General features: G+C 27.9%; 2 protein-coding genes and 1 long non-coding RNA gene across 4 annotated transcripts in view; 2 read left to right on the forward strand and 1 right to left on the reverse strand.

Annotated features, from left to right (window-relative positions):
• LOC141525626 (uncharacterized) overlaps positions 1–16,545 on the forward strand; it is an 85,357-nt gene that overhangs the window by 3,538 nt on the left and 65,274 nt on the right. For both annotated transcript variants that reach the window (XM_074240182.1, XM_074240183.1), the window contains exons 5-8: positions 65–194; positions 301–465; positions 671–869; positions 7,340–7,464. In XM_074240182.1, coding sequence (XP_074096283.1) covers positions 65–194; positions 301–465; positions 671–869; positions 7,340–7,464 — 619 coding nt within the window. The remainder of the gene's footprint in view (positions 1–64; positions 195–300; positions 466–670; positions 870–7,339; positions 7,465–16,545) is intronic.
• LOC141525457 (uncharacterized) lies at positions 2,996–4,676 on the forward strand. The gene is given in 3 exon segments (XM_074239971.1): positions 2,996–3,071; positions 3,178–4,230; positions 4,233–4,676. Coding segments are annotated over 2 exon segments (1,461 nt in total). The 5' UTR covers positions 2,996–3,071; positions 3,178–3,213.
• The window catches only part of LOC141525628 (uncharacterized), a 39,080-nt gene continuing 33,923 nt past the window's right edge, over positions 11,389–16,545 (reverse strand). Inside the window, exons 2-3 of the long non-coding RNA XR_012478874.1 lie at positions 11,838–12,068; positions 11,389–11,755 (exon numbers count right to left, since the gene is read on the reverse strand). This is a non-coding gene — a long non-coding RNA (uncharacterized LOC141525628). The remainder of the gene's footprint in view (positions 11,756–11,837; positions 12,069–16,545) is intronic.

The raw sequence follows: 16,545 nt of genomic DNA on the forward strand, positions 1-16,545 counted from the left end.
ATAGTTAAATTTCTATGAAATCTACTAAAAATGCTTAGTTATAATAAATTTGTTATAATTACAGAAAAGATCCTAATCAAGAATATCACAAACGGAGTTGGATTAACCGAGACGACTGTAAAGATGATTTTTGGGCTGCCATTCGATCTAATTATGATTATATTATGGATACCAATCTTATTGATAGCTGTAAAGTAAGAAATTAAATTTACAACTATTTAAGTCAAAGCTGAAAATAAAGTTAATCGTCATGAACCAAAAAATGTTTGTTTAATTAAAAAAATTCATTTTCATTATCAGGAAGCTAATGGAGAACTCATTTGGGATGAAGGTGATGTTTCAACATTATCATGGGGCTTGAAAGAAGTAAGCTGTCAATTTTCAGAGTTATATACTTGGCTGGGTATTTTGCAAGAAATGGTTTATTCTAAAGAAGAAAATCTTCTAGATAAAAGTCTTCGTGCTGTGAGTAAATTTATTATGAATATAATTTTTTCAGTAATATAGAAATTATCACTCTATGGTTTTAACTTAAGATTTCACTAATTTAAAGATAATTATGATACAGAAGAACGTTTTTAGGATGATGCTTGAAATTACAACTATAAAAAATTCTGCTCATTCTGTAAAATTAACAATTTTGAAGATTGATTCTATCTTTTCAATTCAGGCTCACATGGAGGAGCTTCGACGTAAGGCTTATCGACGACGATTATTTAACGAACAAGCAGCAAAACTTGTGGCTCGCACTCCTTCTCTTCGAGATGAAGTTGCATGGCGAGTCGACCATTTAAATGCTAAATGGGAACTTGTTGAACAAATCATGGCCCCAGCCCAACCTACTTCTGATCAACAAGACGTATCCGCTGGTAAGAAGTTGTTTTAGATAATAATATTTTTTTTAACAGTTGCTTTAAAATTTCAAAATTAGAACGTTGTGGTACGCGTTAAGTACGACGTTTTTGTGATAGTTGATCGAAGTTTAAAAGTGTGAGTAAAGAAATATTTCTATAAAAAACATATGGTCCATTTCACTGAATAAAATAATTTATAGTAAATAATGAATCTTTCTATTTTTTTTTTAAATTCAGTGGTGATGTTTTAATGTAGAAAACACATGAATAGAAATATTCCATAAAAACTTGAGTTGTTATTAAAAATTTAGTCATTTTGACTCAATTTTTCTTTTAATGAATTTTGAAATTTTTCTCTTAATCCTAAATAGGTTTCTTGTTCAAATACGAATTAATGACAAATATTGAAACTATGTTTAATATTTTTAAAACTTGAACACTAAAAGCATGTTAAATTTTTTAACTGAGTCACTATCAGTTAATATAATTGAGATATCGCTGAAGAAAACTGATCGAAGAAGAGATTTTTTTTAACTTTCGAATTTCTAGTCAGATCGACTTTTAAAATTGTATCACTCTTCTACGCTAAAAAAAAGAGTTAAAAATCGCGAATCTTATGATAATTAATCAACTCATTCAAAATATTTCACAGTTTGAAATTTGTTTATTTGCTTTCTTTAAATTAAAAAACTTCCAGACTTTCAATTCTCAGAATTCAGAAAGCTCAAAAAAATTTTTAATTTTCTTTTATTGATCATAGATGCAGAAGTGTAATATAAAAATTTTCTTACCGTTGTGGCAAAAACAATTTTTAATTTTTTTAGCGGGAAGTTAGAAAGTTCTTTTCTTTCAAATGTTTCTATTAAATATTGAATATTTTTCTGTTAAAAATCTTATCAATATTCATATATTCCTATATTAACAATTCATATATTGAATCTCTCAATCTAATAGTATATAGTTGCTTGAATAGTTTATTATTTAATATGTAAAAATGTCAGTTGATATAAAAGTAAGACTTTTCAAAAGTTATTATAAAATCAAGAATAATTCAAGTTGTCAAGCACTTCTGATTAGTAATAGATGTAAATGACACTTTGAAAGTATTAATTTCACGTAGAAGCCGTACCGGTGCACTATAAAATAACGATCGGAATGTGGCAAATTGACTGACCGTCATTTCTTATGTATTGTGCTGTCATTTTAACGTTCTGCAATGAAAATCAATAATATTCGAAAATTATTAAATTATTGATTTTATCTCAATTTTCCAAAATCGAGATTTCATTAGATCTCGATATTTTAAGTAAGCTATTCTAATTTATTTTACAAGCATGTTCTGATGTTTGCAGTTAATTGTGTGTAAACCTTGCATAACTTTTGAAGGACTTGGCCGATCAGAACGTGGTTTGCGATATTCTTAAAGGCCTCCCCAAACTTAGATTCTATGAAATGTGAATTGATTATGCCTGATAGATTTTAAGAGATGTAAAAACATTTCTTTTTAGTAACTTCTAAACTGCTGTATCACTTTCAAAATCTAATCAGATGTTAAGCTAACAAAACAACATTGATTATCAGATGATAAAAATGGTTTAATATTATCAATAGTAAGATATAATTTGACAGATTATAATATATATTTATAAATATTTATTCAACGATTTAATCTCTACAATTTCAACATGAGCTGCATGAAATTGGGTATTTGCATGATTTTGATATTCATAAACTTTTGATATTTTTACATTCTATATAATTTTTTAAAATTTTTGGAAAAAAAATTTTTCGATTTTGTTCTTAAAAATTTAAATAATTTAATAAATAAAAAAAAGCAGATATTTAAATGAATAAGTAGCTCCATCTCGTGTATGTGACGTCATAGTGCTTATTTCATTTCAAATTTTAAGCGCCAATCTCTTGTAAACACGTGGCAGGTGTAAACAATTGTTGTGTTAATTGTGATTGATTAAAAAAGATCTGGTTGTGTTGTTTATAATAAAATAAAATTATTTAATTACTCGAAATGTCGTCAAAAATGAGTTTTATTGGTGTATAGTTCCAACATGTAGAAATACTGGTAAATCGACACCAGAAAAAATTTTTATAAATGTTCCATTAAATTCTGTTAAACGGAAAAATTGGTTAGATGCATGTGGAAATAAAACTCATTATTCATCATCAACTCGGCTTTATTGTTGTGAAGATCATTTTGACGTAAGTATTTATTAAAAATTTATTTTAATGTTTACATAAAATCATAACCTAAATTTGTGATTTTCGTCTCATTGCATGAATTGATGTTGAATTTTATTCATTTTAGCTCAAAGTAGATTTAGAAAATTGGCTGGAATGGACAATGGTTGGTGGTAACAAACGTATGAGGAATAATGTTATACCTCATAAATTTATTGAGCAATCAAAATCATTAAGCATGGGTGATGGAAGTAGAGAGAATCCTCAAGCTTCTTCAATGAAAGTTGATAAAGTAGGTACTGAAGCAATGGATCTAAATATTGCCAAGTTACGGCTGGATCAAAACTTAGGAGGTATAATGGACGATTTACATTCTGACCTATCAAATTTCAATACACCAGAAGATTTTCAAAAGAATAAATCCAATGTTTGTGACGATCCCCCTGCCACTGGAGGTCAAAAACTCCATGTTGGTGTCCAAGTAAAAATAAGGAGTTCATACAGAAGTGTAAAAGTTCAATGTAAACCTGTGACTAAAGATCGTTCATCATCTCCAATTGAGCAGTTGGTTGATGATATAAATGCGCATAATTTTATTTCTCAACCAGCTAATAATGATCAATTATTGAATCCTTCACCTAATACTACGAATTTATCTTCTAACACAACGGCTAGTTCATTCCCTACTTCATCAGATAATTTTTTAACATCAAATGGAAGTACAGAAAATGAGTGGAAAAATGCATTTCAACAAGAAGAATTTCAGAAGCGTAATTTAAAGCAAACATTTGAAAGAATTCGGCTGTCACCTCGTAAATACATCGGGATTCCAAGTGATTGCATGGATATTATCGATATTTTACGTATGGCTAATTTAAGTGACATTGATATATTTATTACGTTAAAAAAAATAAGATTGAATGAGAGTTTTGCGATTTTAGCTGATGATTTTGGAATATCCACTTCTAATATAAGTCGTATCTTTACTAAGACTTTGCCAGTCATGGCAGAATATCTAAAAGACTTTATTATATGGCCTTCATCAGCAAGAATTAAACTTCAGTTGCCAATAAGTTTCCGAAGCCGTTATGCAGCAGTAGAATCAATCATTGATTATTTAGAAATTGAAATTGAAAAGTCAACAGATCCTGTTAAACAATCATTAACCTGGTCTGAATACAAAAATGCAATACGGTCAAATATTTAATTTCTTGTACACCTGATGGCATAGTTAATTTTATTTCACCTGGATTCGGTGGTAGAACATCGGATGCTGAAATAGTTTCTCAATCTGGATATTTGGATTGTTTAAAACCAGGCGCTGCTATACTGGCTGATAGAGGCTTCAAACACATAGAAAATTTTGTAGTTGAAAAAAAATGTACATTAATTAGACCACCAACAGTAAGTTCTGAGAAGCAACCAAGTCATGATGAAGTGTTAGCAACAAAACGAATCGCGAGTCTCCGTATTCACATTGAAAGATTAATAAGAAGAATACGAGAATTTGAAATTTGCGAACCTCATTCATGTGTAAATATTAAACTTATTTCACAGATGGATAATATAATGATAATCGCCGCAGCTTTAACTAATCTACAAGGACCATTGATAAAAAAAACATAAGTTTTAAAAGTTGTTGTTCAATAAAAATGTAATATTTATATTAAGAATTCAATTTTTGTATTTTTTTTTTTTTATTAAATAATTTAATGAATTTATTTCAATGAATTAAATAAACGCTTGAAAATACAATTTTTCCAAAATTTACTTAGGTCTTTTAGTAATTTTTCAACTACTTGTGAATCATAATCGATAATAATAGATTTGAATTGTAAATTATCAGACCGTGTTTCACTAAAACCAGGATCCACTTTTCGCCGAGGCATTTTTATTAATTCGTTGATAATCACAAACTACACTGTTGAACTGATGCTTCTCAAAAGTCTTAGTATAACAACATTGACATGTTCATAACCTCCAAACACATTCACTTTAAATTTAAAAAAACATTTCACAAAAATTTATTTCACTTTTAATTATTTTCAACAAAATCTAGCATTAAAAATAGGATGTATAAAACTTAAAATTGAAAAAAACTTTAAGTTTTTTAGCAATGTAAAATATTATACATGACTTAAATGCTCATTCAAATATACGCGCTACAAACAGCACAATGACGTCACACCAATCACATCACGTTTTACATCACGTGACTTTTATGTAATTTAGGACCACTTTTATTTATTAAATTATTTAAATTTTTAAGAACAAAATCGAAAAGTTTTTCTTCCAAAAATTTTAAAAAATTATATAGAATGTAAAAATATCAAAAGTTTATGAATATCAAAATCATGCAAATACCCAATTATTAAGATTTGATTTGAAAAAAAAGAGAAATTGTTGAATTTTATGGGTTACGGCATCTTAGAAAATTTATCCTGGAGTCGAGAATTTATTTTTCTGTGTGAAAAATTAAACTGGCATTTTCTTCAACATTGATTATAAGTTTATACAATACAGACATTTACCTTATTGGACATGTTCCTACTGTACAGTTAACTCGCATCTAGGTTAGTAGCGGTTGTTTTTTCAAGTAACAATTTTTTACATCAGCTTTTTTTTTTATTTATTCATTATTCATTCATTTTTCATTGAAAAAATTGTTTTTTATTTTATTCATTTTTTTAATTTCTCGCTAAGAAAATCAAAGATTTTCAAAAATCGGAAAGTTATTGTTTTCACCCCATTTTGCAAAAATTGAATTTTTAATTTTCAAAAACCACGTCGATCGCCGCCAAGCCGGTAAAAATCGGTCGATTCGTACGAGAGATATCGTAAATAAAAGAAAACCGAAAAAATTAGTTTTTCGAAGTTACTCTGAAATTCCTAATTTGATAAATTCAAACTTAAAGATTTGTTATGAGACTGAAAAATGGCAATTTCATTTTAATTAAAAAAATTAGGAAAACGGTTGACCCTGAAGGCCATCCCTGTAACTTTCCGTTAATTCCATACCTAGGCACTTTAAATTGCTCTCATGACGTTTTTAAGCTCTTCGAACTCAAAAATACAATTTGTGTGTTATTGTGAGTTCTCCAAGCTCACAGAGTTAGCTGTTCCATGCTTTTGAGCTCTTTGAGCTCAAAAGTCTGATAGAAGTTTAATAAATCACTATGCTTTGAATTTTCAAATTGCAATTACTTTTGAATGAATAAACCGAATTTCACGTGGTTGGCAGCATTCGAAGCAATTTTTATAAATCCTATGATTTACTTTTGAACATAAATTGATCAGACCGCATATTTTAGAGAAATTTGAAAAATTTACTTTTTCCGAATTTTTTTCACAACGGTAACTCACGAACCAATTAACTAATTTTCAAGTTCTTGACGGCGATCGACATGGTTTTTTTGGGCTCTAACAATTATTTTGTTTCATTAAAAACGATCCAAAAAGAAATGTCAAAGTTATTAAAAAAATCACTTTTTTAAAATTTTTCGTTTGCAATATCTCTCAAACGAATCGACGGATTTTGATTGGATTAGCGGCGATCAGCTTGTTTTTTCAAGCTTAAAAGCTGATTAGCTTGTGGAGTTGGTCGATAAAGCTGTTTAAAAGTTATTCCAAAAAAAACCACATTTAAAAAAAATTTTTTTTCTTAGATTTTTTGAGATTTCTCGAAATCTATCGGTCTGACTCGGTTTAAATTCACGAGAAGTCTAAGTTTAAAGGAACTCTTTAGAACGCCGTTTGGTAGGTTTCGATCGGTTAGTGATATCGCGGGGGTAGTCGGGGAAGCTTCCTGTGATCTTAAAACCTGGGGATCTGATGAAAACTCGATTTTTGCAAAACGGGTTAAAAACAATAACTTCTCGATTTTCGAAAATTTTCAATGTTCGTCGCGAAATGTTAAAAATCAACTCTAATGAATTAATAAATAAAATTTTTTAATTATAAATTTTAAGATAATTGGTTTTTTGAGAACATTTTGTCTTTTTAATTAGAATAAAATCGCAAGTTTCAAACAACTAGACCAGTGTCAATAACTGGGCCTTTTACCTTATATGAGCTTATTTATTCAATGCAAAAATTTTAAAAACTAAATTAAAAAAAATTGAATTTTATTATAATTCATAATACGAATAATTGGTTATTTTTCCGAATTTTTCAAACTTTTGTTTTTAATTTTACAACTATTATATTTTACGCCCGAGTCAATTGATTTCGATATACTTTGCAGTTTTCGATGTCATATCATGTGTTTTTATTACATTTTCTTTTTTCAGACTTTGAACATGAAGTCAAATGTCTTAGAAAATGGTTACGTGAAATGGAATCTCGATTACAACCTTTGAGTTTCCAAGTCAATTGGACATTTTTGGAATTGGAAGAAAAGGCAACTGAGCATATGGTAAATATAATAATTTATATTATTTATTAAATTAAAAGTAAAACTGCACTAACATTATGTATGGTATTTTTTCTACAATCTATTGATAGTTATTATAATTTTTTTGTCATCATCTTCATTTATTCATACTAATTGATAATGATGGAAGTCGAAAGTAAATTTTGGCAAACTACTTTAAACAAATTACCTTAATTTACTACTGTATTTGACTTCAATAATATTTTATTACTTGTTGAGGAGTTTTGAATTAATGAAATATTTAATTTACTTTTAATATAATAACAATACCAGAACATCGGAATAAAGGAACATGTGATCGAAATGCACCAATTACCAAAATCCCATAAAATTGATCGTGCATTCGATTTTAAATTAAATTTATCCCTGTTCGTGTTGCTTTTGTATTGTTGGAATTGTGTATTTATGGACATTTGAATAAATGGATATGGAAATTTCTAAAAATGGACATTTGATTGTTTGGAAATAACAATAAAAGTATTTAAGTAAAAGTAGACATTAACATAAATGGACATTAATAAAAAAGGAAATAATTATAAATGTACAACTGCACTTATAGTCAACTGAAAAAAATGAAATCCTTATTTTTGAAAATATCTTCAAATGGAAATACAAGTATTTGGTAAAGAGTTCAAATCAACAAATGGATTAATGGACATTTTCTTAAATTGACATTTATGAAAGTGGATAATAATATTAAAAGACATCCATAAAAATGGTTAAAAATACAAACGTACAATTGAGCAAATGGAACAGTCACTTAATAAACCTATGATTTTATGAACAATTGAAAAAATGGACATTTATAAAAATGGACAAATGATTTAAATTTAATTACAAATAATTATAAAGTTGATAAATTATAAAATTAGGATTTTTGGTGTGCGTAAAATAAAAAGAATGTCAGAAGAGCTGGGAACTCGGCTACCAAGACATTTTCTTCGTAGGTTTTAGCGGAAAACGCTAAAATATTAATTAGTTCATCAAGTATTAGGGTGAGATGATTTCAGAAGCGCTCGGAAGTCGGCTACCAAGACATTTTCTTTGTAGGTTTTTGCGGAAAATGCTAAAATATCAATTAGTTAATCAAACTTAATTTTAATAGAAAACTTTAAACTTAATAGGATGGAAAAATTGACAAAATTTTAAAATCTAATTCACTCGATACCTACCCTTTATTTCACTTATGTCTTGATGAAATTGTTTTCCTTGTTCTTCGCTTAGTCTTCAAGATTTTCAGAAAAGTGGTCAACGCGAGAATCCATGAAGTGTACACGGAAACAAAATTATACGAAAAAATACGATGAAAACATCATAATTTTTAGTATAGGACATTTTAGTGCTGCACCAGAACTCAAACATCATAATTTATACGATGTAACATTTTTTTCAAAGAATTGTACTGTTCAACCTTACGCACAGTCTTATACACTACAAGAAAAATTACGATGTTACTATAGTAATATTTTTGTCTCACTCAAATTGAAATCAAGTTTCGGTCACCGAAAAAATAATTCTGACTCACCGACGAATCGAACTCGGTTTCCTCTCCTTCCGGTGAAGAAAGAATGGCCAACAAGAGCGAAATTCAAACTAGGTACTCATAATGTTATACGAGCACCATTGATTCCGCCTTAAAAATATCTGCCGCTACCACTTTACATCAAACAGTATGTCAAAGCTTTGGATAAAAATGGTGATTATACTTGATCCGGGTTCACAAGAATTTTTTTCATTGCTGTGACTGCAGTTTTTTTACAAATTTTTGCTATTTTTTGGGGTTTTTATACATTTTGCTCAAAACTGGAGGGTGACCGGGCCAAACAGACTTGAAATTCGGATTCAGCGGATCGAAATACATATCGGTAGGTAGGTCGGGTCCAAAGTACATACCATTTTTTTATGCTGGTGATAATTCGAGTTACCAACAATTAAGATTGCCTGGTAAAATCCGATATTTCTTACCCTCATCTGAAACCTTTATTTTTCTTTATTTTTATACTTTTATTTAAACAAAGGCATTTGTTTCTGTAGATTCATAACAATAGAAAAATTCCTTGTTATTATTCCACAACGATAATTTAAATAATTGTTATGGTTTATTTCTTAGGTGGTCGAAGCAATTCACTTACTTAAGTACTTATTAAGTATTATTACAACCTTCGGGTTACCTAACCCTCGCTTGTAGAGTCTTTTATACCTTTCGGCTGTTTTTTCATTTTATTCATGCACTCAGAAAATTATAAAAACGTTTATGCTGAAGTTTGACATCTTCAGCTTATTGTATTAGTTATAAAATTAATGCAAACTTTATTTTTGAGCAAACTTTAAATTTAAACAATGAAACAATTCAGTTAATATTTGTATTTTACTTAAAAAATCATGATATTTAAGGAGTATCGTCAATATGGTAAGAGTTGAATGTAAAATGCATAGTCTCGTTTGATTTATGTTGTAGATATAGCCATACTATGCGGTATTGGAGAAATAAAGACAATTGTACATAATTTTTCCATTGATTATTAGTAGAGCCAGGAAGTTGGCGTTTTTTCTTTATTTAAATTTGAGATTAAACATATGAATGCTCATTTAAACAACTGCGAAAGTCCTGGCCCTAATTATTAGTCTAGTCAATATGTGCATTTTAGGTCAAGATTTTTAGCTTGCCTCGGAAAATTATGATAGAGGTGTCATTTAATTCGTCGTCGTATTTAGAAACTTTTAAAAAATTTGGAGTTTTTTTGCAAAAATTACAAAAGTTATAAACAATTTAGTAGAAAAAAAGGGGGTTTTGTTTTTTGCAAATATCTTAAAAAGTATTCAAAATTTTCGAAATTTGAAATAAGATCCAAAAAGAGTTCTACTTTTCAAACCTATAGGACCAAAATTTATAATTTTTCTAGAGGGTTGAAAATACGGCCGAAAACGAGAACTCTTGTTAGTGTAAGCTCTGTCCACTTCGGACCTTTAATAAAAAAAAAAAAATTATTTGAACTCATTAAATATGAACATTAAGAAATGAAAAAATTCAGACACCTATAGGATAGATCAATGATCACTAATCCGGCGATCAAATATTTTTATCGCGATTTTTCAATTAGTTATCCATTAATTAATTAACAATTTTTTGTAACACGAACATTGAATGGGCGATAATTGTTAAACTATTAATCTCGGATTTTTGTTTTCTCATGGAGCTATTTTACAAAAGATATAGAATAGATTGCCGTTAGAAAAATTAAAAAATTGTTCATTTTCACTTTGTTATTAACAATTTACTTAAGTAAAAAGTTATAAAGATAACATAATATTTGATGAAAATTATGATTTAAAAAAAAAAACCGTTTCTTAAAAAAATTTTTTTATTGCTTAAAAACGCATTTGTTAATAAAAGATTTTTTTACCACTTGTTATAAAAATTAAGGAACTATTTTTTTTTTAATCATTATTTATCTTGGTCTTCGATGTCTGGAAAAAAATTTTTGTTTTCATTAAAAATTTAATAGCTTATGCAATAAACAATTGAATTTTTCTTTATAATTTTTTTTTACTTTAAAAATACAGCAAAAACAGCCCAGTATCAGTTTTTGAAAAAAAAATTTTTTTGATTTTTTATTTAATTTTCTCTCATATATTCGAACTTACCTTTCGCGCCTGCTTTTCTTTATTTATTATTAATATTACTTATAAACTATTGCAGGTACAACAAATTCATCAAAACTTTTTTTTCTAAATTAGTTACTCAACAAATTTAAAATCAAATTAAAGCACTAACTTCATTATTTATATAATTTTTTTGCCATTATTTATAAAAAAATTAAAGAAAAATTTTTTTTTTTGCGTTTAAAATCTAAATATCTGATTAATTATAACAGATACAACAAAAGTTACTTATATCTATTTCATTTTACATTAGTTAATGAACAAATTGAGCTTCTTGCTGAGGATGTAACCTTGAAATTTATAAAGCAATTATCAGTTATTGATAAGAATGTATTGGGCAAAATTTTTCGGGATTTTTATTTTCACACTTAAAATATAAATTTTTTCATAAATGTTAATTTCTTTTTGAAAAATTACTTAAATACTACAAAGAGTTATAAATTGTATTCATTCATGAACAAACTGAGTTCATTTCCATATTAATTTTTAGAATTTCAGTCATTGTTATCGAAGTCTTTAATTGTCTTTAAACAAATTAATTAATTGTCTTCAAAAAAATTAAATTATTAGTAGTTGATAAATCTTTCTATTAGTATAGTTCTCCGCAGCACTTAAAAAATAATAATATCATTATCTTACCATAATCTATTAATGAAGCAAATTTAATTAAATTTTACTACAGGGAATACTACCTTAAAAACTGATATCTTATTTTAATATACGCCAATGTGAAAGTTAATCATACAGCTTTAAGAGGAAAAAAATTATTTTTACTGTGTTTACTTAATATTCAATGTTTGAGTTTGGACAAGTAAAACGGACCATGAATCATACACTCGTATAAACACATTTTATCATCAAGAACTATTTTTTTCTTGTAAACTCAGTTATTTTAAACTCAGTTATGTTTTCCATCTTCGCTTCTGAAACAAAAAATTACTTTTTGTTAGTGAAGGCGTATAGCCTGGTCAGCGAAACATTTTCTCATTCTGAAAGAATACTCAAAAAATAATGATCCCACTCTTATTTCAATGTAAAACAAAAAATCATTTTATGTCAGTTTCACTGATGTAACTAAAATGCTTTGAAATAAAAAAAAAGTATTTCACCTACTGGGGTCAGTATACGTCGTCTGTAATCGTGGATACTGCGTATCCATTCTGATTTTGACCCGGTCATAATAACTGTATAGAAGAGATTGAGACCTTCCACTTAAGGTGTTAGCTCCCTTTTCTATATTGGCGACTTATAAAATACTTCTTATAGGATTGAAATAAAAATGTAAACTCATGATGAGGATCTTTGTCGTAATATTGAGATGGTCGTCCATAACTATCTTGAGTTGTACAGTTATACTTTACTTTTTGCTAATTTCGATTGTTAACTATTTCATACATAATATAATATCAAGATTCTTTGTGTACAGTTATCTGTAAATTAATTTTTACGGGAACCCTAGAGTGGACAAAGGTTCAATATTGGAATAAAAGTAATTTTAACACGTAATTTTATTGAAACGATAATCGACAATAAAATTGAAAATTCAATTTTTCTTGAATGTAAATTAAGAATGACCTTTTTGTTATATGAGAGAATTTATTATTACTCTAATTAATCGGATCTAGAAATTGTAGCTTGAAAAAAAAAAAAAAAAAAAAAAAAAAAAAAATTAGGAAAACGGTTGACCCTGAAGGCCATCAAAATTGCGCTTATTATGTTTTTGAACTCGAAGAGCTCAAAAATATAATTTTTATGTAGATTTGAGCTCTCCGAGCTCAAAAGTCTGATAGAAGTTTCAGAAATCACTATTTTTTGAGTTTTCAAACCGCAATAACTTTTGAATGAATCAACCGATTTTCACGCGGTTGGCGGCATTCGACGCAGTTTTTCAAATTCTATGATAAAAATTTAAACACAAATTGATAAGACCGGAAGTTCCGGTGTAATTCGAAAAAAACACTTTTATTCCATTTCTTTCGTCAACAATAACTCATGAACGAATCAACCGATTTTGACCGGCTTGGTGGCGATCGACGTGGTTTTTTGATGTTAAAAGCTGATTAGTTTTGGAATTGATCGATCGAGCCGTTTAAAAGTTATTTAAAAAAACTTGATTTGAAAAAATTTTTTTAAGATTCCTCAAAATCTACCGGTCGGAATCGGTCCAAATTGCATTCAAAATCTAAGGGGTAAAAACAATAACTTATCGATTTTTAAAAATTTTCAATTTTCTTAGCGGAAAGTCAAAAAATAGCTTTAGATAGAATTGAAGAAAAAAACAGATCTAATGTTCTCGAAGGTTTTTACCGTCAGCTTTTAATTTTTTTATAAATTATGTGAAAACTAAAAACAAAATTTTTTTGCTTGTTTTCTCAAAAATCTATTGGTTGTAATAAATTTTGATCAAAAAATATTACTGTGACATCAGTTGAGCGCTAACTTTATGTACTCAGTTAAAATTTTCATTGTAGAATTTACTTGAACACTTTAATTGTTTACAAAAAAAAAGTTTAATACCATTTACTAAATAAATGAATGTGGAAAGCATGGCTCAATTCTGTAGAAAAGATGTTGTAGAATCTACGAAATTCTCAAAAGATTTAAAAAAATTGCTAGTTTAAATTTTAATTTTTTCATGAATTATCTAATCATAATTACAATGATCATTAAATATGAAAATGATATTGAAGAATAATATACAAAAATTTATTTCTATTCCGACTACTGGAAGTTTTTTTGATAATTTTTTAACGTAATCAGCCGTACGTGCTGAACTCAATGAAAAACTCTAAAGATATCTATCTACATCGGGAATTTATCTTTGTAGCTTTATATCTGAGGTATCGCTTTGTTGAGCTCTACCAGAAGTGTGAATAATACAAATAAAAAGAATTATAAATAATGTTACAAACTTGAGTTACGGGAGTCACCGACAAATCTTTATTTTTATTGTGATCATTGACTATACACTAAACAGCTGCTCTTTAGTAGCACATGTATATTTTCATTAATCTTTTCAAACATAGATCTAACTTTCATCGTGTATTGTAATAATTTTACTTTCAATTCTATTAAGAAACAACTGCTTAGTAGATATCGTTATTTGTAAATCTGTACAGAGGGAAAGGGTCATTTGAACTAAGAAAATATTGCGTAAGATTGAAATTATTTTAAATGAAATAAAAAAATTCTGTTCGACTACTCATTAGTGTAAAAAAAAATTTTTTTCTCATTACTTCCAAATTCTTGAGCTTGAAGTATTTAAAATGTATCTGGGTTACATTTTTGAGTTTGAGAATTTGAAAAATAAACTTAACAATTCATAGTTTTGAGCTCAAAGAGCTTAAATATCTTAAAAATTAGTAGGAGAGGTGGGAGGTAAAAAAAGGCTTATTTGAAAAAAAAAAAAAAAATTATAGTGACCAAAACTTTTTTTTATTCATTTAACTTTTTTTTTTAAGTCTCTGGACACGGATTTGGTTTCATTATGCTGCAGCCGTTAACCTACCGTCACTCGCACTATAGAGCGATTTCTCGCAAAATACTTCTCGACCTATAAGATGTTGAATGTGTGCGTGTAAGACAGTATAAAAAATTCGTGCGACGGAAAATTAAAAATTAAAACTTATAATGTCGGACAAAATAGGCTTCTCACAAACTGTTTTTTTTACAATATTTTTTTTTTTTTTATGCATCTTTATGGTTTTTGGGATGGGTAACGTTAATTACGTATGTTCAATTCATCCCTTACTTATTTGCTTAGCGACAAAAAATGTTTACAATGCTTTTCTCAAACATCTGAAGAATCAAAAAATTACAAAAGTCTATCTTGCCAATAATCCCTGGTTAAAAATACTGATTGATAAGAATTGAGAAGCGGTCACTCCATGAAAACTGCATATCTATATATACAAACAAAAAAATTGAAATTATTGAAAAGAATTCGAATGTCATCATTTTTAATTCTTTTCAATCAATATTTTTAAACAGGGATTTTATTTTTCGAATGTTATAAATTAAAAGAGATTCATTTTGCTCCTAAAAGCCTATACACAGAAAAAAAGGTTCACTTGAACTAACAAAATATTTTTCTTCCTAATTATTTTCTTGAGCGAAAAAAAAATTTTTTTTTGACACAAGAATGTTCACTTATTCCAACAAAATTAATTTTCTTGCTTTAAGAAATACGTATACTTGATCCAAGAAAATTTATTTAAGTCAAGAAAATCTTTTTGTTTTGAGAAAATTCAGCCTCTTGCTCCAAAAAATTTAGTTCTTGATAGAAGTAAATTTTCTTGTCTTGAGAAAATTTTTCTCTTGCTCCAAAAAATTAAATATCTCGATAGAAGTACATTTTCATTAATATTTTTATTGATTAACATGTCAAATGGGAGAATCAAATAATATTGAATCATTTTGTATTCATTTAATATGTATAATTGCACGCTAAAATAATATAAGATGGGTATATAATAATATAAGGGGTATCAAATATTCAAGAGAAAGATTTTCTCAAGGTGAGAAAATTTTTTTTCAGCTAAAGTAGGTGACGCTGCTTCCTAAAGTATCTAAAAATCTTGATCAAATATAAAAATTTATTGTATCAAATATTTATGGTAATTTGAATTAAGAAAAAATTACTTTCACCAAGAATAGAATTTCAAGAAAAATTTTTACTTCGGCCAACACAATTTCGGTTTTCTTTCAAGCACCCGAAAATTTTCTTGAGCCAAGAATTTTGTTCTCCAGTCAAGAAATTTTTCTTTCTGTGTACGAACGTTCAATTCACCCCTTACTCATTTGTTGAGCGACAAAAAATGTTTACGATGCTTTTCTCAAACATCTGAAGAATCAAAAAATTACAAAAATCTATCTTGCCAATAATTTTCTTTTTCAAATGTTAGAAATTAAAAGAGATTCATTTTGCTCCTAAAAGCATATATTGCGTCAATTTTTTCATGCTATTTCTAATACTTTAAGATCGAAAATAGATGGAAGTTCCATGGATAGATCAACTATTTTCCATATTTTCTTTTGCAGATGTATAAATATTTAATATAGATTTCATTTTGTTTAAATAGATATGTCAGTCAGGGTTTAATTCATGAAAATTGATAAAAACAAATAATATATTTACTAACGTAATTTTATTCTTCGAACATCATGTGACTGGTTAATAAAAACAAGCGAATTCAGAACCAGGCACGTGCAGGCACATTATATTATAGTGACCAATATTTCTTATGGCATGTGTTTGCGTGTTAAAGAGAGCTCAGTGGCACACATACAAGTTTACCGCATATTATTATTTAGTTTTATATAGTAGAGTAACCGAACAAAAAAAATTTCTGCAGGTGACTTTGACGTATCCATTCTTTCTTCACGTTTGGTAAAAGGGTT

This window comes from Cotesia typhae, unplaced genomic scaffold, assembly GCF_013202065.1.
Source record: "Cotesia typhae breed Kobodo isofemale line unplaced genomic scaffold, CoteBio_Ctyphae contig_26, whole genome shotgun sequence".
Taxonomy (NCBI): domain Eukaryota; kingdom Metazoa; phylum Arthropoda; class Insecta; order Hymenoptera; family Braconidae; genus Cotesia; species Cotesia typhae.